A 25,048-nucleotide genomic window follows, 5' to 3' on the forward strand; every position below is an offset into this window, starting at 1 on the left:
ATACCAGCAGAAAGGTTCCTTGGCTCTGTCTTGTTGTTAGGTTTGATTTTCCATCCCCTAGGAGCATTTATTTTGTAATCAGTAAGGAAGGGTTTTTAGAGGTCTGAACTTTTGCTGCCTCTACACCACCATCTTTACTCCGCCTCCCCCATCTGCTTTCAAAGAAAGAACTGATGGAATCTGAATCCAGGCCAAATAAAACTTTTTTTCATTTTCTTTCATCATTTCTTTTTGTACAAAAATATTGTTGTGGAGAAATGTTTTACATGATTGCACATGTAAAATCTATATCAGGGGTGTAGGGGGTGCTCAGGAAAGAGTAGTATCTCTGGTATGGAGGGCTTGTCGTACCCTCCTAGGGCAGCTCTCCAGTCTCTGACCCTCACCTGAGACCCAGCTCTCACTTGTGGCTCCTATTAGCTGCTAGCATCCTGCAGCGGCCACACCCCGGGCAACAGCTTCGACAGGCTGGCTAAACCTTGTGAGGGTAGCCATCGGGACATCGTGGACCCCTCGTGAACCAGGGCTTTGCTCACCCAGCATGTGAAGACTGTTTCGGCGGAACAGGCGGAAGAAACCAATAAGAAGGTTCAAAGGCTGAGATGGCGATGCAGCGAAGCACTGTGGAGTGCTTAGGGCATGTTGGAGCACAAAAAGACAACACGGCCATCCATTGCAGCTGAGGAAGTCTCTAGGTGTAACGATATTTTTTGCCAATGGACCCAGGCTTCCAACGCCGAGAGAGTGGGACTGTCTCTGTGCATCGACTTTTCCACTTAAATCTTCATGCACAAGTGTCTTTGTGCACAAAAACTCCCAAAGACAATTGTCATCCTCGGTTACCGAAAGACTACTACCATTGCAATAGCCTTTTGGGTGGTCTCCCCGCCTCAAATCTCTCCCCATTCCCATACATTCAGTCAGTTGTCATTGTAATTATCCCCAAATGTATTCTGTGTATGACTTGATTTTATATTGTTTCTTGCCTGTTATCTCCCCTTGAGAGCAGGGGCTATTTTTACCTTTCTTTATATCCCTAGAGCTTTCCATGGTTCCTGGCAAACAGTAGCCACTTAAATATTTGTTGACTGACTTTAAACATCAAAATATGAAGCAGCTTTCAAGATTGCTAGATTTATATTTCCATTCAGCCATGTCCTTATTCCAAAACAACTTTTATTTCTTTTGGCAAGTAAAGCCAGGGCTAGCGCACATCCTTCAGCCTTGGTCATCTCATCCTCCAAAAATTGTAGAAGAAAGTGATGGAGAAAAATGTCGGTAATACAGATAAAACTTTTTAAAAAGTGCCTGGTATTTGTTAAACAATCATTAGCACAATCCTGGGTAGTCTCATTTCTGACATTAATTTGCCAGACTCTGGACAAGTGTTTCTAAATTTTTGAGGCTTCAACTCATCTCTTGTAAAATGGGAACAAACCTTGCCTTGGAAATGTGAATAATAATATCTACTACAGGGAATCGGATTGGTGAATGATTTTTGGTGCAAAGGGTAGGGAAGATAATGATCTACCAGGATGTGGAGCCAGCTGAGGCTGGAACATCTCTAGAGAAGTCCCCCCCCAAACAATTTGGCCTTTTATTCTTCCCTGACTCCCCCTCCACTTTGGCCAGTACCTCACATCAGCCTTTTATTCTTCCAGGTCCATTCCTGTCCCCACTGAGCCCACCTCCCTTCACTTCTTTCCTTCCTTCTTTCCCCCACCCTTTCTCCTTTTCCCTCCTCCCCTTCCCCCTTCCCTAATCTCTCCACCTCCTCTTCCCTCTTCCTCTTTCCTCTCCTCTCTCGCAATTCAATCTAGCTCCGCCCCCTTAGGTCTTTTTTCCAACCTCTTCTGACTTTGTAAAACGGCGTTGGGTTTCCCCCCTCTGACGTCTTATTCCGCGCCGGAAGTGAGTAGAGACGGCGGTGAGTTTGGCACTATGGCGGCGGTAGATATTCGAGGTAACTGAAGCTTTTTTGTTTTATTCGTCTTTGTAATTTTAGCTGGGTTTCTCTGCCTCCTTCCTCCCTCCCTCCCCCGCAGCCTCAGTCCTGTAGTCCTGTCCCTTCTTTTCTCCCCCTTCTACTGCATTTCTGTAAGGGGCCCTTTTGGTTACGGGAGAGGAGGAACTCGTCTCCCGTCAACGAGGCAGTTCATGAACTGTCAGAAGCCTCAGGAAAGCAGAAGGGACTATAGTGAGAGGAAACGGAGGTGTTGGGCCTGTGGTATTTTCCTGTAGCTATTTCTCCGTCCCTTCCCGTCCTCCAGCCAGTCAACAAGCTTATTAAGTACTCACTATGTGCTGGAGCAGAAAACTGTCTCTCCACCCAAGAAACTCTAGTAGAAGATAGCATGAAAACAACGGCATGCAAACAAGATATGTTTTGCTAAGCGAGGCCACTTGTTAGAAATCAAGAAATAATAATTTTGAGACTGGCTGGCAAGGGGGACAGTGAAAAAGATTTATTTAGATGTTCTTTCATGGGAACCCCTTTCAAATGCCCTTGAGGATGGCTTTCTATTTGCTGTCAAGATTGCATATTTATTGTATTTCTCACCTCCAAGCTCAGTGATGCCCCATATTTTTGTCTTCTGTGACCTTTATCCAGACCCTCTCATAAAGGGAGACTGGGAGGAGTGGTACCCAATGTATTATAGGTTTTCCTCTGAATCTTTTAAAATTATGTGAAGAGCTATCGAGCACTCTGGCTGTCCATCCGTTATCCTTTGCTTCAGCTACATTAGCATCCCATTTCATTTCCCAGTCTATTTTATATCCTGGATGATGTCTTTTACACCATCTATCTTGTACAAATTATCATTGGTGATGTAATATAGTCTTTTTATACACACTATTCATAATTCAGACTCACCAGAAATGAGGCATATTCTTTGAGAAATTTTTCCATTGATTATGATTTATATTATCCTCTCCATTCTCACCTTACCTTCCCCATTCCTAAGGGAGCAGGCATTATTAGCAATATAGTTGGTTACTTAGGAATGCATTCCTTATTTATAGAACAAAGTTAATAGATAGCTGACAATTATATAACATTTTCAGGTTTGCAGAGAGCTTACACACATTATCTTATTTGAGTTTCACAACAACCAGGACAGGTCCTGCAAGGCACAGCTATTTGTCCACAGTTAATTTGTGCACCTGGGGATCAAACCCAGAACTTGAGCTTCTTAAGTGACTTAGCTAACCAGTTTCATACCAACCTTATTTGGTGATTTTTATACTTGATATTTGCTGAAAATAGAATCTGTATTCATCTACTAATTTGTCAACATTTTCCCTATTCCTATGTAGGTCTAGAACCATAAAATATTAGGAAAGGCTGAGTAGTGAAGTGGTTAGATGATTGGATGTGCCATTAGGAAGACTTGCTTTCAACTCTTTCCTTCCAACTCTCTGACTGTGAACAAGCTATCATATTATTATTCTCATAATCAACAATTGGTTCTGATAATTTCCTACCTAAGCAAGTTTGAAGGATTTTATATGCAGTTAAAAATTTTTTTTAAGTTCATTCATTTAATTAATTAATTTAGAATAGTTTTCCATGGTTACATGGATCATGTTCTTTCCCTCCCCTCCTTTCATCCCCCTCCTGTAACCAATGAGCAATTCCACTGGGTTTTACATGAGTCATTGATCAAGACCTATTTCCATATTATTAATATTTGTACTAGGATGATCATTTAGAGTCTACATTCCCAATAATATCCCCATCAACCCATGTGATCAAGTAGTTGTTTTTCTTCAGTGTTTCTACTCCCATAGTTCTTTCTCTGGATATGGTTAGTGTTCTTTCTCATAAGTCCCTCAGAATTGTTCTGGATCATTGCATTGCTGCTAGCAGAGAAGTCTATTATATTTGATTATGCCACATTGTATCTGTCTCTGTGTATAATGTTCTCCTGGTTCTGCTGCTTTCATTCTGCATCAATTCCTGGAGATTGTTCCAGTCTCCATGGAATTCCTCCACTTTATTATTCCTTTGAGCACAATAGTATTCCATCACCAACAGATACTACAAATTGTTTAGCCATTCCCCAATCAAAGGGCATCCCCTCATTTTCCAATTTTTTGCCACTACAAAGAGCAAGGCTATACATTTTTTTGTACAAGTCTTTTTCCTTATTATCTCTTTAGAGCATAAACCCAGCAGTAGTATGACTGAATCAAAAGGCAGGAAGTCGTTTAGAGCCCTTTTGGCATAGTTCCAAATTGCCTTCCAGAATGGTTGGATCAATTCATAGCTCCACCAGCAGTGCATTAATGTCCCAATTTTGCCACATCCTCTCCAACATTTATTACTTTCCTTAGCTGTCATTTTAGCCAATCTGCTAGGTGTGAAGTGGTATCTCAGAGTTGTTTATATTTGCATTTCTCTGATTATAAGATATTTAGAACACTTTTTCATGTGCTTATTGAAATTGCCTATTCATGTTCCTTGCCCATCTATCAATTGGGGAATGGCTTGACATTTTGTACAATTGATTTAGCTCCATTTAAATTTAAGTAATTAGACCTTTGTCAGAGGTTTTTGTTATAGAGTCCCCCCCCCCCAAAAATTGTTGCTTCCCTTCTAATACAAATTTTTAAAAATTTCTATTGAGATAACAATATGATGTAACCAGAATTTTGAGTTGAGATTCCTTTAGATGCAATCTAATCCAATCCATAACCAAAAGAAATCCCTACATTAACATGTTAAATAAGTCATCCAACCTATGCTTAAATATTCATAGTGAGAGGGAAGCCACTATTTCTCAAGGTATTTACTCCTATTTTTTTCTTTTTAAACATTATTTTATTTGGTCATTTTCATACATTATTCATTGGAAACAGAGATCATTTTCTTCCCCCTCCTCCCTTCCCCCCCGCAACCCCTTCCCTAGCCGACACGCGATTCCACTGGGTATCATATTTGTCCTTGCTCCGAACCCATTTCCTTATTGTTGGTATTTGCATTAGGGTGTTCATTTAGAGTCTCTCCTTGATCATGTCCCCTCAACCTCTGTAGTCAAGCAGTTGCCTTTCCTCGGTGTTTTTACTCCCACAGTTTGTCCTCTGCTTGAGGATAGTGTTTTTTCTCATAGATCCCTGCAGATTGTTCAGGGACATTGGATTGCCTTTAATGGAGAAGTCCATTATGTTTGATTGTACCACAGTGTATCAGTCTCTGTGTACATGGTTCTCCTGGTTCTGCTCCTCTCACTCTGCATCACTTCCTGGAGGTTGTTCCAGTCTCCATGGAATTCCTCCACTTTATTATTCCTTTGAGCACAATAGTATTCCATCACCAACATATACCACAATTTGTTCAGCCATTCCCCAGTTGAAGGGCATCCCCTCATTTTCCAATTTTTGGCCACCACAAAGAGTGCAGCTATGAATATTCTTGTACGTGTCTTTTTCCTTATTATCTCTTTGGGGTACAAACCCAGCAGTGGTATGGCTGGATCAAAGGGCAGACAGTCTTTTATAGCCCTTTGGGCATAGTTCCAAATTGCCCTCCAGAATGGTTGGATCAATTCACAACTCCACCAGCAATGAATTAATGTCCCTACTTTGCCACATCCCCTCCAGCATTCATTACTTTCCTTTGCTGTCATGTTGGCCAATCTGCTAGGTGTGAGGTGATATCTCAGAGTTGTTTTGATTTGCATTTCTCTGATTATAAGAGATTTAGAGCACTTTTTCATGTGCTTATTAATAGTTTTGATTTCTTTGACTGAAAACTGCCTATTCATGTCCCTTGCCCATTTTTCAATTGGAGAATGGATTAATTTTTTGTACAACTGGTTTAGCTCTTTATAAATTTGAGTAATTAGACCTTTGTCAGAGGTTTTTGTTATGAAGATTGTTTCCCAATTTGTTGCTTCCCTTCTAATTTTAGTTACATTGGTTTTGTTTGTACAAAAATTTTTTAATTTGATGTAGTCAAAATTATTTATTTTACATTTTGTGACTCTTTCTAAGTCTTGCTTGGTTTTAAAATCTTTCCCTTCCCAGAGGTCTGACATGTATACTATTCTGTGTTCACCAAATTTACTTATAGTTTCCTTCTTTATATTCAAGTCATTCATCCATTCTGAGTTTATCTTGGTGTAGGGTGTGAGGTGTTGATCCAAACCTAATCTCTCCCACACTGTCTTCCAATTTTCCCAGCAGTTTTTTATCAAATAGTGGATTTTTGTCCCAAAAGCTGGGGTCTCTGGGTTTGTCATAGACTGTCTTGCTGAGGTCATTTACCCCAAGTCTATTCCACTGATCCTCCTTTCTGTCTCTTAGCCAGTACCAAATTGTTTTGATGACTACTGTTTTGTAATATAGTTTGAGATCTGGGACTGCAAGGCCACCTTCTTTGTATTTTTTTTTCATTATTTCCCTGGATATCCTTGATCCTTTGTTCTTCCAAATGAACTTTGTTATGGTTTTTTCTAACTCAGTAAAAAAGTTTTTTGGAAGTTCAATGGATATGGCACTAAATAGATAGATAAGTTTGGGTAGGATGGTCATTTTTATTATGTTAGCTCATCCCACCCATGAGCAATCAATGTTTTTCCAATTGTTTAGATCTAGTTTTAATTGTGTGGAGAGTGTTTTGTAGTTGTGTTCATATAGTTCCTGTGTTTGTCTCGGCAGATAGATTCCTAAGTATTTTATATTGTCTAGGGTGACTTTAAATGGAATTTCTCTTTCTAATTCTCGCTGCTGAACTGGGTTGGAGATATATAGAAATGCTGATGACTTATGAGGGTTTATTTTGTTTCCTGCAACTTTGCTAAAGTTGTTGATTATTTCGACTAGTTTTTTGGTTGATTCCCTAGGATTAAGTAAATCATTATATCATCCGCAAAGAATGACAGCTTGGTCTCCTCATTGCCAATTTTAATACTTTCAATTTCTTTTTCTTCTCTAATTGCTACTGCTAGTGTTTCTAGTACAATATTAAATATTAAAGGTGATAATGGGCATCCTTGTTTGACTCCTGATCTTATTGGGAAGGCTTCGAGTTTATCCCCATTACAGATGATGTTTGCTGATGGTTTTAGATATATACTGTTTATTATTTTTAGGAAAGGCCCTTCTATTCCTATACTTTCTAATGTTTTCAATAGGAATGGGTGTTGCATTTTGTCAAAGGCTTTTTCTGCATCTATTAAGATAATCATGTGATTTTTGTTGGTTTGCTTGTTAATATGGTCAATTATGTGGATGATTTTCCTAATATTGAACCATTCTTGCATTCCTGATATGAATCCTACCTGGTTATACTGGATAACCCTTGTGATGACTTGCTGGAGTCTTTTTGCTAGTATCCTATTTAAGATTTTTGCATCTATATTCATTAGGGAGATTGGCCTATAGTTTTCTTTCTGTTTTTAACCTACCTGGCTTTGGGACCAGTACCATGTTTGTGTCGTAAAAAGAATTTGGTAGAACCCCTTCTTGGCTTATTCTGTCAAATAGTTTGTATAATATTGGGATTAGTTGTTCTTGAATGTTTGATAGAATTCATTTGTGAATCTGTCTGGACCTGGGGATTTTTTCTTAGGGAGTTCTTTGATGGCTTGTTCAATTTCTTTTTCTGATATGGGGTTGTTTAGGTAATTTATTTCTTCTTTTAGTCTAGGCAATTTATATTTTTGTAAGTATTCATCCATATCACTTAGATTGCCATATTTGTTGCCATATAATTGGGCATAGTAGTTTTTAATGATTGCCTTGATTTCCTCTTCATTAGAGGTGAGATCTCCGTTTTCATTTTGGATACTGTCAATTTGGTTTTTTTCTTAACTTTTTTTAATTAGACTGACTAGTACTTTGTCTATTTTGTTTGTTTTTTCAAAGTACCAGCTTCTAGTCTTATTTATTAAATCAATAGTTCTTTGACTTTCAATTTTATTAATTTCTCCTTTGATTTTTAGGATCTCTAGTTTAGTCTTTATCTGAGGATTTTTAATTTGTTCACTTTCTAGTTTTTTAATTTCCATGCCCAATTCATTGACTTCTGCCCTTCTTAATTTGTTAATATATGAACTCAAGCATATAACTTTCCCCCTGAGTACTGCTTTGGCTGCATTCCATAGGTTTTGTCACCATTGTCATTTTCTTCAATGAAATTATTAATTGTTTCTACAATTTATTCTTTAACTAGCTGGTTTTGGAGAATCATATTGTTTAATTTCCAATTAATTTTTTATTTATCTCTCCATGAACCCTTACTATTTATTATTTTTATTGCATTGTGGTCTGAGAAGGTTGCATTTAGTATTTCTGCCCTTTTACACTTGTTTGCAATGATTTTGTGCCCTAATACATGGTCAATTTTTGTGAATGTACCATGTGCTGCAGAAAAGAAGGTGCATTCCTTTTTGTCCTTATTAATTTGTCTCCATATATCTACTAACTCTAGTTTTTCTAAGATTTCATTCACTTCTCTCACCTCTTTCTTATTTATTTTTTAGTTTGATTTATGTAGTTCAGATAGAGGAAGGTTCAGATCTCCCATTAGTATAGTTTTTCTATCTATCTCATCCTTGAGCTCCTCTAGTTTCTCCTTTAGAAATTTGGATGCTATGCCATTTGGTGCATACATATTGAGTACAGATATTTCTTTGTCGTCTATACTGCCTTTTATCAGGATGTAATTACCTTCCCCATCTCTTTTAACTAGATTTATTTTTACTTTGGTTTTGTCAGATATTATGATTACTACTCCTGCCTTCTTTTTATCAGTTGATCCCCAATAGATTTGGTGCCATACTTTCACCCTATGTATATCTACCTTCCTCATGTGTGTTTCTTGCAGACAGCATATGGTAGGGTTTTGGATTCTAATCCACTCTGCTATTCACTTGCGTTTTATGGGTGAGTTCATTCCATTCACATTCAGTGTTATGATTACTAGCTGTGCATTTCCCAGCATTTTGATTTCTACTCCTGGTCCTGCCTTTTCTTCTTTCACTATTTCCTTCTACACCGATGTTTGTTTATAGTCAGTCCCCCTAATTCCCACCTTTATTTTACTTCCCTTTCTACCCCCCTTCCCTTCTTATTCCCTCCCGTATTTTCCCCTGTAGTCTTTTTAAAATTTCCCCTTTACCCTCTCCCTCCCTTGTACTGCTTCCCTCCCCACCAGTCCATTTTTTACCCTTCTACTCCCCTACAGGGCGCAAATCTATTCTCTTCCCCAATGGATTGGATTGTTCTTCCCTCTTTGGGTCAGTTTCAAAGCACATAAGAGTAGAGTATTTCCTATCTCCAACCTCTTTACCCTTCCAGTGTATCAATGTTCTCCCTCCTCCCGCCATGAGCTTCTTTGTGACTTACTCCTATTTTAGACAGCTCTAATTTTTAATTGTTTTTTTCCTGACTTTAAACCTAAATTTGCCATTTTGGAACTTCTAAGCATATCTGGGGCCCAATAGAACAAATTTTATGCCATCTTCCAGGCTTATAACCTGGGTGTTTACTTCAGCTCTTCATTCCTTCTCATTCTTCTTTCCCTCAACCCCTATAGCCAACCATTTTCGGGTCCTGCCATTTCTACCTTCATTATATCTCCCATATATACCCCCTTCTCTTACATTGTCACCATCCTTATGTAGTCCCTCAACACTTCATGCTTAGACTATTATAATAGCCTGTTGATTGTTCTCCCTGCCTCAAGTCCTTCAATCCATCTTCTAAGTCAGCTGTCATACTGACTTTCCTAAAGTACAAGTCTACTCTTGTCTACCTTTTCATTCTTTTACTTTACTCCCCTCTATATGTTACATGTTCCAGTTATACTGAACTCCTTACTGTTCTTTGAACAATAAACTCCACTTCCTGTCTCCTGTCATTTTTACTGGCAATGCCCTGTGCCAGGAAATCTCATTCCTTGTTGTCTACTTCTCTCTAGCTTTCCTTCAGGTCTTGGCTAAAATCTCACATCTCAGCCTTTCCCATTTCCCCTTAACAATAGTGCCTTCCCTTTTAACTCCAAATTAATCTGGTCTACAATATCTCATTTGTACATAAGTATTTGCTTGTTTCCTTTATTAAACTATAAGCTTCTCTAGAGTTGGAGTTGCCTTTTGCCTTTCTCTGATTTGACAGCCTTTAGCATAGTACTTGACACATAGCAGGTGCCTAATGACTGTCTTGAGTTCTCATGACAACTCTTCAATTATTTGAAGATAGCTGTCATGTCCCCATTTAATCTTCTCTTCTTGAGGCCTAGTTCTTTCAACTAATCCTCGTGTGATTTAAATTCCATGTCTTTTACTATCCTAATTTTTGTACTCCTCTAGATGCTTTCTAGCTTACCGAGCTTCTTTCTAAACTGGAAGATCCAAACACATATACTCTGTATTTTTAGAGTATAAGAAACAATCATCTTTTCCTTTCACCTAGACCAGAGCTCTAGAAATTTGCATTTGGAGTCAGTCCAAGAATTTAGCAGCAAGATAAAATTTTCAACTTTTTCAGGGAACACAACAGAATGCTAGTGGTAGATTTAGCACATTTGTTGCTGTTGATTTCCAGTTGATTTCCAGCTTTTGCTTGGAATGTTCTCCTTCCCCTGCTCCAATTACTCTTTTCTGCCTTCCTTTAAGTCCCAACTGAAATCCCACCTTCTACAGAAAGCCTTCCTCAACTCAATCCCTCTTAATTCTAGTACTTTTCCTCTGTTAATTATTTCCTATTCATCTTGCTTGTAGTTTATGTATATACATATAGTAGATATTTGTTTGCATGTTGTTTCCCCCCTTAGATTGTAAGTTCTTTGAAGAGTTGAACTGTTTTTTGCCTTTTTGTTACCTTAGTGCTTAGCACAGTGCCTGAGTAGTAGATACTTAATATTGATTGATTGAATTATGCAAATAAAATGACCGAACTGTACATGCTCATTGGCCAAGAGATTCCATGACTGGGCTTCTACCTCAAGAAAGCCATTGCTAAGAAGAAAGCCTTCCCACTCCTCCATATATATATGTATTTTTTTTTTAAAATAACAGCACTTTTTGTGATATCAAAGATGCGTGGAAATAAAATAGATGTTTATCAGTTGAGAAATAGCCAAATAGTGTGCTGTAAGAAATGATGAATGTAATGAATACAGAGAAGCATGGAAAGATCTATATGATGTGATTAATGTTGAATGAAGTGACAGAACCAAGAAAAAAAAATACATAATAGCTACAGCAATGTGAATGGAAAGAATAAATAAACACAGAGCTTAAAGTGAATTTTGCAAAACTATGAGGAACAAGTATGGCTCAAAATGAGAGGAAGCTCCCAACTGACTCATTTGTGGAGATGAGAGGTCCACAGCTATTAGATATTGTACATGTTTTTCAACTTTTTAGGGTATTGACCAACTGTGGCATTTTTTCCCCTTTTTTTCCTCTCTAAAAAATGATATTTTTTACATGGGATGGCTCCCTGGAAGGGGAGATATGCTTGGGAAAACTAAGATGATGTTTAAAAAGATGTTAATAAAAACTCATTTTTTAAAACCCTATCATCCTTTTTAAAAAACTGTTCCACTCTTTTGAGGTGAGAGTAACCTGATGGGAAGAGGATAAAAGGAAAGCTGATAGTTGTATATAATTTGCTTAAAACATGTTTCCATCTTTTCCTTGATTTCTCCTCTCTTTGTTTCTCTTCCTTAGACAACCTGCTGGGAATTTCATGGGTTGACAGTTCCTGGATCCCTATATTGAACAGTGGCAGCGTCTTGGACTATTTCTCCGAACGAAGTAACCCTTTTTATGATCGTACGTGTAATAATGAAGTGGTCAAAATGCAAAGGCTCACATTGGAGCATTTAAAGTAAGTTATTGTAAGAACACAGCATTGTTGCCAACTAGAAGGACTACCCAGTTGACCTGCTAATTCTATAGTCATAACTCATGAATTACAGAGAAGTCATCAGGAAGCATATGAGTCTTACATAATATTAGGAATAGATAAAATAGCTATAAAAGAGAATTCCCAATTTCTGGCTTTTAATTAAAAAGCTTTCCCTGGAGAAAGGTGTATCCTATCTGAAATGATTGTTTGCTTCCATGAAAACATGACATTAGGTGAAAACAATATAGGGTGCATTTAGTTCCATGTAAACAGTATCAGAAATGGTACATTCAGTCCTGGGAGGCCAAAAGTTGGACTTCAGAATCTAAAATAGAAACAAAGAAATACATCTTTTATCTGCCTTGGAAACTCTTTTCTTATTGGAGTGAATAAAAAAAAGCTTCCTGGATTTCCCAGCAACTATTTTCTGATTGGCTACTCACTACTCTTTGCTAGACCAAGGGTGGAATTCTGCGAAGGGAGCATTAAATGTTGGGAAATTGGGACAGAGTATGTTTGTAATACATTAATAGAGTATTTGTAGGGGTAGCATTATGCAAAGTATGCCTATAAAACTAATTTATTTCCACCAGTTAAACATAAAATGAGGTGATTGGACTGTAGTCCTAAGGTTCTGTTCACCTCCAAAGTCTGTAATCTGGTGGGTAGCAATGATTTTGGTTAATCTGATATAAGGGAGTGTTTTAACAATGGAATCATTGTCATTTATATCAGTTGGACCTTTGCATTAACTCCCTAAGAAAAAAATCACCAAGGCCAGATGGATTTACAAGTGAATTCTATCAAACATTTAAAGATCAATTAATCCCAATACTCCACAAACTATTTTTTTTAATTATTCATTCATTCATTCATTCATTCATTTATTTAGTTTATTTAGTTAATTAATTTAGGATATTTTTCCATGGTTTCATGATTCATATTCTTTCCTTTCCCCTCCCATGGCCAATGAACAATTCTACTACTCTACAAACTATTTGAAAAAATAGGCAAAGAAGGAACTTCATAATTCTTTTTATGATACAAATATGGAACTGATTCCCAAGCCAGGAAGACCAGAAACTGAGAATGAAAACTATAGATTGATATCCTTGAACATAGATGCAAAAATATTAAATACTAACTAAAATGCTACAGCAAATTATCATAAGGATTATTCATCATGGCGAGGTGGAATTTATGCCAGGAATACAAGACTGGATTAATATTAGGAAAACCATCTGCATGATTGATTATATCAACAACCAAACTAATAGAAATCACATGGTTGTCTCAATAGATGCAGAAAAAGCCTTTGACAAAACACCTATTCCTGTTGAAAACACTAGGAAATATAGGAATAAAAGAACCTTTCCTCAAAATATCATTGTACTTTTGCTTGTTCGAGGTTTCAAGTATGCTCATCCAAGTACTTGATGTACATAGGACAAGACTTTATTTGAGAGAAAAGACAGATACATTTTAGCCTATTGAACAAAGAGATAAGCATGCTTTATTAGAATTCTTTTTGGGGCAATAGGGTAGGTTTGGGAACCTGCAGTTCATTGGTGTAGGAAACTCCCTCTACCAATGCAGATTGATACCTGCTCTGCGCTTTCTAGTCTTGGTTATTTGGGACACTAAAAGGTAAAGTGATTTGCCTAGAACTTGATTTGCAGACTTTTATCCTTTATATATACTACCTCTCATTAGTCAATCAAAAAGCATTTATTAATTTATGCATGGCAGGAAATAAAAAATAGAATGTAATAGAGTATTATAGAAATAAATAGAAATCAAAAGAAACAATTCCTTCTGTCAAGGGTTTGTCATTTTGTTACTGGTCATTAAGATTCTCCTACATCTTAAAAGATATCACATAATAATGTGTTATTTCTTTCATTTCCCAGGTAAATATGAGAACTGTTCAAAAAGTACATTTATTTTGGTATTTTTTTAAAGCTGATTTTTCATGTAAATGGTTATTACTTGCACTTAAATAATTTACTAATAATTCTCAACATAGTCCATCATAAACATTTATTATTGTCTTTGCACAAACTTTACAATTGCAAGTGAACAAAATATTGGATCCTTAGTTTGCATTTGTTGATATTCTATGACCTACAACATCTCTCTTGCATTGCTTTATTTCCTAAAACTGTGCATGCAAATTCATTATACTTCTTTAATTGAAGCTGTTTTATTCATAAACTTCAGAGAGGTGAAAATGAATTTCCTGAGCAGACACTTTTTTTCATTTTGAAGTGAGAATGATTTCAACTGGAGATACCATCTAGGGCTTCAACCCTAGTTTTAATTGTGGATCCACCAAGTTACAGAAGTGTTTTTCTTCATGCTAGTTACCTTTCATATCTTAAAAATGATGATGATGTTTTACCATTTAAATTATTGTATCCTGTCAGTATCCTGATAATCTTATGAAGTTATTTTGAAATAGCTTTTATAGATTTCTTAATTCCAAGTGTTTTGTTTTTCAGTCAAATGGTTGGAGTAGAGTACATCCTTTTGCATGCCCAAGAGCCCATTCTTTTCATAATTCGGAAACAACAGCGGCAGTCCTCTACACAAGGTAAGTTATATATACTTTAGACCATTTTTTCTTTTCAAAATTCCATGGCTTCCTTATTTTATAATTTCTAGGTTCTTTTTAGATTACTGGGAAGTTCTGTCAATAGTATGTTTTTTTTCCCCCCCTAAAATCATATCCCAAGCATGCGGCCTTTTCCAGAAAGAACAGAGGTTGCCCTCTTGTGGCAAAATGTTAACTGTGCAAAGAAATAGTATTTGCTCATAGTTTCAAATGCTGTTTATGTTGTGTAAAATACATCCTTATTCTAATGAGGGACATAATTTTTTTTTGTTTTGTATATAATTTTTTTTGCATTTGTTTATGTAAATTTTTTGTTATTTAAAAAATTTAAAAAGTTTTATTCAAAGATATTTTCTCAATTACATGTAATAACAATTTTCAACATTTTTTAAAAATATACAATCCAAATTGTATCTCTTCCTTCTCTTCTCTCCCCCCTGTTGGAGATGGTAAGCAATTTGATCGGTATCATGATCATGTATTATGCAAAACATTCTTTCAGATTAATTATTGTTGTAAGAGAATATTCATATAAAACCCAAACCCCAAAATAAAACCATAAATAAATTGATATGAAAAATAGTATGCTTTAACTGTATTCTAACTCCAACAGTTCTTTCTTTGGAAGTGAATAGTATTCTGTGTCATAAGTCCTTCAGAATTGTCCTTGATCATTGTATGACTGAGAGTAGAGAAATCTTTCACAGTTAATCATTTGTACAGTATTGCTGTTATTGTGTACAAAGTGTTCTCCCAATTCTTCTTATTTTGCTCTGTCAGTTTCTGGGGATCAGTGATGGTGAACCTTTTAGAGACACAGTGCCAGGCCCCACCCCCTCTACCCTCCCAGACCAAGTGCCATGCCTGCCCTCCCCCCCCCCCCTCTTACTCCACACAGGGGAGGGATGAAGTGCTTCCATTGGGCTGCTGGGCAGTAGGGTGGGTGAAATGAGGAATATCTTTAGTGAGTGTAAAGAGAGGGAGGGGAGTGGCCTGAGTGCTCTGCTCCCTTCCAGCTCTTACCCACTGTGCACTCCTATTGAGCTATTGGGAAGAGGGGCAGGTGATGTGAAAAGATGTCATCAGGTGCAGTGGAAAGGGAAAAGGGAGTAGCTCTACCCTGAGTCCCTCTGCCTTTCTAGTAATGAACTCTGGGGGAGAGGGTTGGAGGGTGAGTGGGAGGGTGGCCTACATGCACATAGAGTTTTCTGTGTGTCATCTTTGACACCCATACCATAGGTTTGCCATCACTGATGTAGGTCTTTTTAGCTTTTTCTGAAATCATCCAGTTCATCATTTCTCATAGCACAACAGTATTTCTTCACCAACATATACCACAGTTTGTTCAACCATTCCCCAGTTGATAGACATCCCCCTCAGTCTCCAATTCTTTGCCACCACAAAAAGAGCTGCTATAAATATTTTTGTACAAGTAAGTCCTTTCCCCTTTGTTTAATGATCTTTTTGGGATATAGGCTCAGTAGTGGTACTGCCGAATCAAAGGGTATGTACAGTTTTATAACTCCTTGGACATAGTTCCAAATAGGAGGATCAAAATTTTTGAGAATTGGTTTAATCGATTAAAAGAAATCTAAAGTTAATGTCAGATTTCATGGCCTTAGTTTAAGAACAAACTAATAAACCTAAGTAATTTGTGATATTGAGAACTGAATATTAGAAAAAGTTCTAATGTTACCTTTGAGGTGTTAATTATTCTTAAAAATGGTTCAGCATGATTTCTGTGTTGATTAGTTTTGTAGGTGACATCTTCTATGTTCTTCCTTGTAGGCCCTTTCATTATTAATATAAACATGGAAATTTCATGTCCCTGGCATTTCTAAACCTAGCTAATTAGATTTTTCATTTGCACATTCATTGCAATTTTTTTGAAATAAGTTTTTGTTGATGTCTTTTGTTATATACATTCTTAGTGTTTCTCTCCCAGAAAACTGTCCCATATAATAAAGAATAAAAAAGAAAAAATAAACTAACTAGTACTATTATCAAGTCTGTCATCCTGCATAGTGGTCCATACCAGTGGTGTTAGGTCCTTGCAGGTGGCATGCTGACTTAGAAAGCCTCAAATTAACATTCTCTATGATGTATTTTTATTTATTTTGTTAAACATTTCATAATTACATTTTAATCTTGTTTGAGCAGTACTAGGCAGTTTTGTCTCTTATCCACAGTCATAGCCCTTCTGCAAAGAAACAAGGGTGGTAATTTCTTATTTTTTTGCCTTTGGGGTCAAGCTTGATTATTATAATTTCACAGTGCTCAGTTTTGGTTGTCTGGTTCTTCTCTTCATTTTCATTTTTGTAGTCATTTGTAATTTTTTTGTTCTGCTTACTTTGCATTTATTCATCTGTATTTTCTATGAATGTCTGTATGAATCATAGCTTCTTATATCACAGTACTTTCATTATTCTTGCACCACAGCTTGTTTAGCCATTCCCTATTCAGTTGATACCTATGTTGTTTCCAGTTCTTTGCTATTGTGAATTTCAAAACTACTCAACCCTGTTCAAACCATTCTTTAGAGGATGGGATTTGGCTATTTTCTGATCAATAACAATAGAGATACTTGGAATGACAGAATCAGGTCTTGGAAACTACAATCTCCACCCTACTCAGGGTAACAGGATTTAGGAAGGGCTGCAGCAAAGCTCAAGATTTAATTATTTGAGAATATGGCCTTCAACAGACATGTGCAAAGGGGACAGCTCTCTGGGCGGTCCTGGGTGAAGCTAGAGCCACCATTGGCACAGGTGAGACACAGGAAGTGAGGTAGAGGACAGCTGAGGAGTTCTGGGGACTTCCTGTGTGGAGGAAAGTGGGTGGTTGGAGCCTGGTGCTTGTTGTGGAGGAGCCCTGAGACTGTTTCTCCATTTTGGTCACATGAGTGATAGGGACTGATCTCTTTTCTTTGCCTCGGCTATCCAGGGCCTTGGGCCTTTGGCTCAGCTTAAGCAGAGTGGGTATTTAAGCCCTATTCCCTTCTCTCCCTTTTCCCCCTCTCTCTCTTTTCCTCTAATACTTTTCTTCCTCCTGTTTGTAATTAAAACACCATTAAAAAGGTTAACAGCTGACTTGAGTTTTCATTTAGGAATTACATAGCTGAATTCCTTGGCGACCTTAAATTAATATATATCAGTCTTTTAAAGTGATTTCCATATCACACTATTTACAAAAAGTACCATTTTTATTTCAGTTTGTACAAAGGTTTTTCATCATTGACCCCTGTGTATATACCTGGTAAATACTGATCTTATCATATGGATTTTCCACCAAATCTGAAAAATTGAGGTCATCTTGATATTTCTATGATTTAGTTTAGTTTCCCTTTTGATCACTAAGTTTTTAGACCCCATTAAGTTCTTATTCTCTTCTCCTTTCCTTTCATATGATTCTTACAGCTCTCAAATTCCATCTTCCTGTTGAGTGCTTACTGTGTGCTAGTTGTTGGAGTCACAAAAATGATTATAACATGTGGTCCAAATAGAGGTGAGCACTGGAGTGCAGAGACTTTGTCCATAAATAGCTGTTAAATGAGCAGAGTGATAATCAGTGCAAAAGGAAGATCCAGTCAGGGAGCTATGAAAAATTTGAAGGTATGATAGAAGGCTTCTTGGAGGAAGTGACCCTTAGGTTGAACTTCAAATATTTCTCAGCAGATGAGAATGCAAATATGAATCCATTCCTGACACTATGTGTCACATAAACATGAGCTTTAGAGGAAAAGTCTCTTGAGACACAGGAGCGGAGGATAGACCCAATTTGTTTTCTGGAAGTATGTGTATGTGAAAGAGGTAGTAGCAGAAGATGGGGCTAGAAATATATATTGGGGAGAGAGCATGAAATTCCTACATCTGGATGCTGTTTGAATGTCAGGGAAGAGCCCCCTATCCCTGAGGGAGATCATGTTTCAAGCCAGTTTGCATTTGTGCTTGCTTAGCATTGAAGTCATTTGGGATGACTAAAAGACTGTCTCAGGTCTCCTAAATTATTCTTTTGGGCTTTCAGATGTTACTGATGTGTTATGCTTATTTTATGCTTTATACACACACACACACACACACACACACACACACACATATATATAGCTATATACTACATATGATAATACCTAATTAATAAACATTAGCTTTTGTAGGTGGGGCATTTTTTAAGTGCTTACTGTGTGTCACCAAGTGTGCTCTGTGCTGGAGATACAAACACAAGAAAACAAGATAGTCCCTGTCCTCAAGGAGTTTACATTTTAACAGATGACGGCTATGCATAAAAGGGAGAAGAAGGGCAGAAGATGCTGCTGTCCTGGAGGTAGAAAAGACTGTGATCCAGTATAATAGTGGTAGTAGCTAATGGGCAGAGTCATGGCCATCTCCTGGGTGAGAAGGCTGCTATTGTGAGGAGATGGGAAAGGAAGTAGAGAACAGATCTCATGAGAGGATCTTTTTGCCAAAGGAAAAGGACTAGAGAAAGATAAGATTGCAGTACCAAAAACCTTAAAACTGCATTAAGACTTTTCAGACACTCTATTTTTCTTTATGTAGCAAGTATATTCTGGCCCACTTTCCCAGAAAAATGATCCCTAGATTCTAGCTTTCCTAAAGGAGGCCAAAAGTCTGAGCATTTGATGTCCTTTCATGTCATTGGCTTGGGCATTGCTCTACATTACATTTCTGTCAAATAATTTTTTTTTACTGTTACACAATTTTCTTCTTATCTTTTAACAAAAACTGAGCAATATTTATATTTATCTCTGTCACATACTGAAATTTCAGGAATGCTTTTTTATTGTTTCAGTTATTCCATTAGCTGATTATTATATCATTGCGGGAGTAATTTATCAGGCACCTGACTTGGGATCTGTCATAAACTCCAGAGTGGTAAGTGTTTGCAGTTTTGTAAGGGTTTGGGGTTGGGGTGAGTGGTCAGGGAAGGGAACCAGTGAGTTGAACACTCTTTAAGTGTTAAACAAGGATTTCTCTCTTTGACAAACTTCCCTAAGAATATTTACTTTTGAAACCTGATCTCCATGTTGGCCAAGGATAGCTATGTTCTGAGTCATTTCTAAACCTGAATACCAGAAACCTAGCTAAATAGTTTTATTTTTTTTTTCTGGAGAACCACAGAAAATATTGTACTTGTAAGAAAAACATCATTTTTTGGATTACTCTTGTAATTTTTCACCCAGTAAAGAACTCAACTTCCTTCTTTTGTAAGCTCACTGCAGTACATGGAATTCAGTCGGCTTTTGATGAAGCTATGTCATATTGTCGTTACCATCCTTCCAAAGGGTACTGGTGGCACTTCAAAGATCAAGAAGAACAAGGTAGGACAATCAAAGGCATTTTAGGGGATTTTGTGCAAATGATGCAAATGCTGTCTTAGAGAATAATGTATACTTTTAAATATGTTTTTTCCACCCCAGGGAGAAGTATTTACAGAGTAAAAAAAAAAATCATTGCAACTGAAACTGATGAGAGAACTAGTTTAATTTGGAATATTAGTTTCTATTATTTCAAATGTGATTTGATTTACTCTATGAAAGGATATCTTGGGAATGAAAGGCAAAAGAGTAACCAAGAAAAAAGCACAAAAAAATAATCCAGGTGACATCTAAATGAAGATCTACTCATCAGTATGATTTCTATCTGACATTCTCTCTCCTAGCCTAAAACATATGTATAATTTAATGACAGCTTTCTGGTATAAACCCTATTAAAGACACTTTTCTCCTTTGGATGAATCCCACAGAAGGGGCTTAGAATCCTTGTTATTTTTTTTAATGTATTAAAATTGACTCAACATTAGTGTTTTTATTGTTATTAGGGAATTTTTTTTTAAATGGACCTACTTGTTCTTAAAACTAGGGAAAAGGAATCTAAAATTTTTTTATACGGAAATAATAAAAATTATATATACTTCAGTCCATACCAAGGCCATTTAAGAAAGAGAAAGAGGGAGAATTTGGGAGAAGTGGAAAAGAGTGGGGGATAAGGCAAGTTGGGGGAGGAAGATCAAAAGAGTTTAAGGGGAAAGATGAACAGGAAGGGCAGGAAAGTCCATTCTTTTGAAGTCCTCCCTCATAATGCTTTTGGTTCTACCATCCAAGTCCAAGATCAATAGGTTGATATTGAGTCCAAGGTTTTATTGAGCACTTCTACTTATTTGCATATTAACAATTACTTTACTAAGTTTTGGGATTGTGTTATGAATAATTGAGATGTTTCTGCCTTTCCATATAGATTTAAATGCTATTATTGCTAGAACTTTTTATTGCAAGAAGAAAGCTTAGTTTGTTTGTTTGACTGTTTGACATTAGATTGAGTGGCCACAAAATGTACTTAGTTGACAGATAATGAATACAAGGCACAATTTCTTATCTGGTTATGGTATTATATCTTAAACTTTTTTTCATGTTACAGATAAAGCCAAACCTAAAGCCAAGAGAAAAGAAGAACCAAGTTCTATTTTTCAAAGGCAACGTGTAGATGCTTTACTCTTAGATCTGCGACAGAAATTTCCACCCAAATTTGTTCAGGTAATAACTTTTGCTGATGGTTTTTATTTTAAATATGCAATCTTTAACACTTAAGCATCCATTATGTCTGATTAGTGAGATTATTTTTAGTTAATGTATTTTATATTTGTTTCTGATGACTTGTCTAGAGAAAAGAATGGGAAACAGTTATACATAATGGATCCATAAAAGGAATCCTAACATGATGGGAAGATTGACAGTTGTATGGAGAAAATGAGATTTTATATTCTCTTAAGATGATGGAAAGGATGGAAGTTTTGAAATTTAGGAAGAGAACATTCCAAATGTAGGTTATATTGTAGGAAAATAGGAGGGGACAGGCATAGAGTGATTGTGTGATGGGAATGGTAAATAGGTTGCCAAAGGAACAAAGTTGACATGGAGAGGAATAAGGGCAGATGTGAATGTATAGTATAGAAAAGACCCTTAAAGATGAATAAGGGAATTAATAGGAATTCTGTGCCCCACCAGGAAACATTTATTTATTATATACTATATGTTAAGCACTGTGCTAGGCATGGAAGATACAAAGTCAGAATCACAAAAGTCTAAGCACTCAGGGAGCTTACAATCTAATTGTGGGGATCAAATATATAAATATATACAAATTAAATACAAAATAATTGGGTAGGGCATACTAGCATCTGTGTGTGGAGGATGGAGATTCAGAAAGGTTTATGTGAACATCATTTTACTTCACTTCATTTCCTCTTACTCCATTTCCTCTACTACTTTGAGTAAGACTGTTGTCACTAGAGTGGGGTCTTTGTTAGGTATATCAGGATTGGTTGTTTTTTGGGTTTTTTTTTGTTGGAATGAATTTGATGATAATTTTGCTCTGATTTCCCTTTAGGTTTTTTGACAGAGGATGGGAAATTTTAGTCCTAATGAAGAAAAATGTGTTAGAGGATAATGAAATTTTTGCTTTTTTAGAATCAGTCATTCTAACAGTGTTGCATAGATATCATTGAGGCAGTTATAGCTTGTTTAAAGTTTGGAATAGATTTTTAGTACAGTATAAAAGCAAAAACAAGAAGGAAAAAAGAATAGTATAGGAGTTTGAGAGTCAGGGTACACATTTAGATCCCTGCTTTGACTTTCTAGGTCTGTGACTAGCTCATTTAACTTCTCTGATGCTTTGTTTCTTTATCTCTAAAATAAAGATAATAACATTTATACTTTATACTTCCCAGGATGGTTGTGAGACTCAATCGTTGAGTTTATTAAGTGTCTACTCTGTGCCAAGTACTGTGCTGGGGATACATAGACTGTGCCTTCCCTCAAGGAACTTAGAATCTAATGGGAGAAACAACAGGCAAACACATCTAGCATTATGCAGGATACATAGGAAATTATTAGCACAGGGAAGGCTAAAATTTAGATGAAAAAGGAGTTGGTTTTAGTAAATTTTAAAGTGCAGTATAATTGTTATTAATAAACTGCCTCTTTCTCTTGTTGCAGCAAAAACCTGGAGAAAAGCCTGTTCCAGGTATGAACATCTTACCATTGCTAGCAAATTGGAAAGAAAAATAGTTTGTTGAGAACAAAAGTAAATGCACTCATTAACATTGTATTTGATGGGAGAAGTGGCAGATTATAGGCTATATGAATAGCTAATCACTTTGTCTTCCTAGATTTACTGCATTTTATTGTTTCCTACCTCTAAGGTCTTCTGAATTGTCAAGGAAATGACATAAATATTTTATACAGTTCTTTCATGGAAGTGGCAATTGCGCCTGCAAAGTGAATTATATTTTGAGTTTGAGTGAGAGTGTTTATGTGTGCATGTATACATAATATTAAAAATTCATTTTATATATAATGCATCATATGTGCAATACATAATGAAATAATACATTTTGAAAATGTTCTATTTTTCATTTAACTCTAGGAAAGAATAGAACTTTAAATCAGATAAGATACTTTTTTTTGTTTTTTAAGGACAGTTGGACTCAGAATTACAATAAAATAATTCTGTGCCACACTTAGCTTTAAAAATCCCAAGTGCTAAAAAGGAAAAGGGCAGAATCTCAGTATTTTAGGAATTTAAGTGAATTAATTTAAGTGAACTCCTTCCCCTCCAAATAATTGTATTAGTTATGACATGTTTTTAGAAGGAATTAAAAGAAAATTTGAACTTTCTGAAACATACATTTAACCTCACCCTCAACATGGTGTTTGTGTTATTAGTGGATCAAACCAAAAAGGAGCCAGAGCCTACACCCGAAGCTATAAAAACTGAGGAAAAGGAGACTCCCAAAAATGTCCAGCAGACAACTAGCACTAAATGCCCTCCTGAGAAACGAATGCGGCTACAATGAATGTCATTTCCTCAGCATCAAAGAGAAACATTCAAAATTCCCTCTCTCCAGATGACATCAGACTTCTGTAGCAAAGACTGTGTATATCATTATAAGATTTAAAATTCCTACTTTTTTCTTTATAAGAAGCTCTGGTTCTCTTAAAAAAGGATTTCATCTCCCTTCTTTGTATATTAGGTTTTTTTCCCATTAATCTTTTATATACTTCCCCACATTAGCCTTATGTGTATATATGTGTTTATCAAATAAAATAACTTTATAGATTATTGGGTTTTAAATGTTTTCTGTTCGTTTGCTTCGTTCCCTCAATACTACATTTTGGTACTTTCTAAGTGTCTAGATCTTCAACCAGGTAACTTCCACTGACCATCTTTTGTATTATCTTGTAATTTTTGTACTTTGCAGACAAATTGTCATCATTATGATTACCCAAAAGAAAGAGGTATTTGTTGTTAACTTTAGAGCTGACCTGTTTCATTCAGTTTAAATGATTCTGATACTTTGCTGTTTGTTCTTTTCTATTCCATTTCCAATTACTATGAGATATAACACCAAAAAAATCTCCATTAAATGAGCTATGGGATGAATGTGGGATTAGAAGATGAAACATGAGTTCCCATATGAATGAATCTAAAAATAAGGGTTCTGGGAAATGTGGATGTCTGCTCATTTGGGACTTATTGTAATGTGTAGGGTTTGTGAGTATAGAGAAGACTTATCAGCCAAGTTAGACATGAAGAACTTTTAAAAACTTGTTTTTTAACTTTTCCTTTTTATTATTATTAAAAATACGAATATTGACATATACAAAGACAAACATTAAAAGGGGGATGTATGCAAAGCCACAAATCTGTAGGTACAGCTTGAGTAAATATATTCAAGTTTAAAATGATAGTTCTAACATTCTTGTGCTTAACAATATCTCCTGAACTTGTGATCTCTTCTGTTTATTTTTTAGTGATTCACTGATGCTCCTTGATTTCCTTTTTTTTATTATCACTATCACAGGCCTCACATATCCCGTCTAACTTCTCAAAATAAAAGCCCTGTCTTTTAATAATTGTAGTCATGGGGCAGGGGGGAGGCTGGAAAGAACCAAACATTGGTCATATCTGGAAATGAATGTCTCTTTCTCCATCTATAGTCCATTACTTTTTTACCAAGAGGTGGAAAGCATGATTCTTTATTAATTATATGGCATCAACATTGGCCATTGCACTCATCATATGTTAAATCTGATACTATCGATTTTCTTTACAATGTTAGTCATGTTGTTCTGATCCTTTTCATTTCATTTACCATCATTTCATGTAATTTCTAGGTTTCTGTGAATCCCTCCCTTTATTTTTTATGTTATGACATTATATTTTATGTATCTTAATTTGTTCAGCTACTAATTAATGAACACCTCCAGTTTGTTTTCATTTAGTTGCTATAACAAAAATTGCTGCAATTAATATTTGTGGATATATGGCTATTTCCCCAATGTATTTTATCTATTTGGTGGCATAATCCTAGTAGCAATATTGCTAAGTCAGAGATCATAAAACAGGTTCTTGATTTTCTGAGCAGTCTCAAATTGCTTTTAAAAACGATTGGACCATTTAACTCTACCACATTTGTCTTCCCAGAGCCCCTTCAACAATTGGCATTTTCCATTTTTGTCACTTTTGCCAGTGTGATGGGTATGAGGTGGAACAT

General features: G+C 36.3%; 1 protein-coding gene across 1 annotated transcript; it reads left to right on the forward strand.

Annotated features, from left to right (window-relative positions):
* Positions 1 to 1,811: 1,811 nt before the first annotated feature.
* MED6 (mediator complex subunit 6) lies at positions 1,812 to 23,613 on the forward strand. The gene is made up of 8 exons (XM_001368548.5): positions 1,812 to 1,963; positions 11,685 to 11,844; positions 14,367 to 14,458; positions 19,286 to 19,368; positions 19,706 to 19,814; positions 20,911 to 21,026; positions 22,488 to 22,515; positions 23,217 to 23,613. Exons 1-8 carry the CDS (start codon positions 1,942 to 1,944, stop codon positions 23,345 to 23,347), a joined length of 741 nt encoding a protein of 246 aa, XP_001368585.1. The 5' UTR covers positions 1,812 to 1,941; the 3' UTR covers positions 23,348 to 23,613.
* Positions 23,614 to 25,048: the final 1,435 nt, after the last annotated feature.

The sequence above is a fragment of the Monodelphis domestica genome, chromosome 1 (assembly GCF_027887165.1).
Source record: "Monodelphis domestica isolate mMonDom1 chromosome 1, mMonDom1.pri, whole genome shotgun sequence".
Lineage (NCBI taxonomy): Eukaryota > Metazoa > Chordata > Mammalia > Didelphimorphia > Didelphidae > Monodelphis > Monodelphis domestica.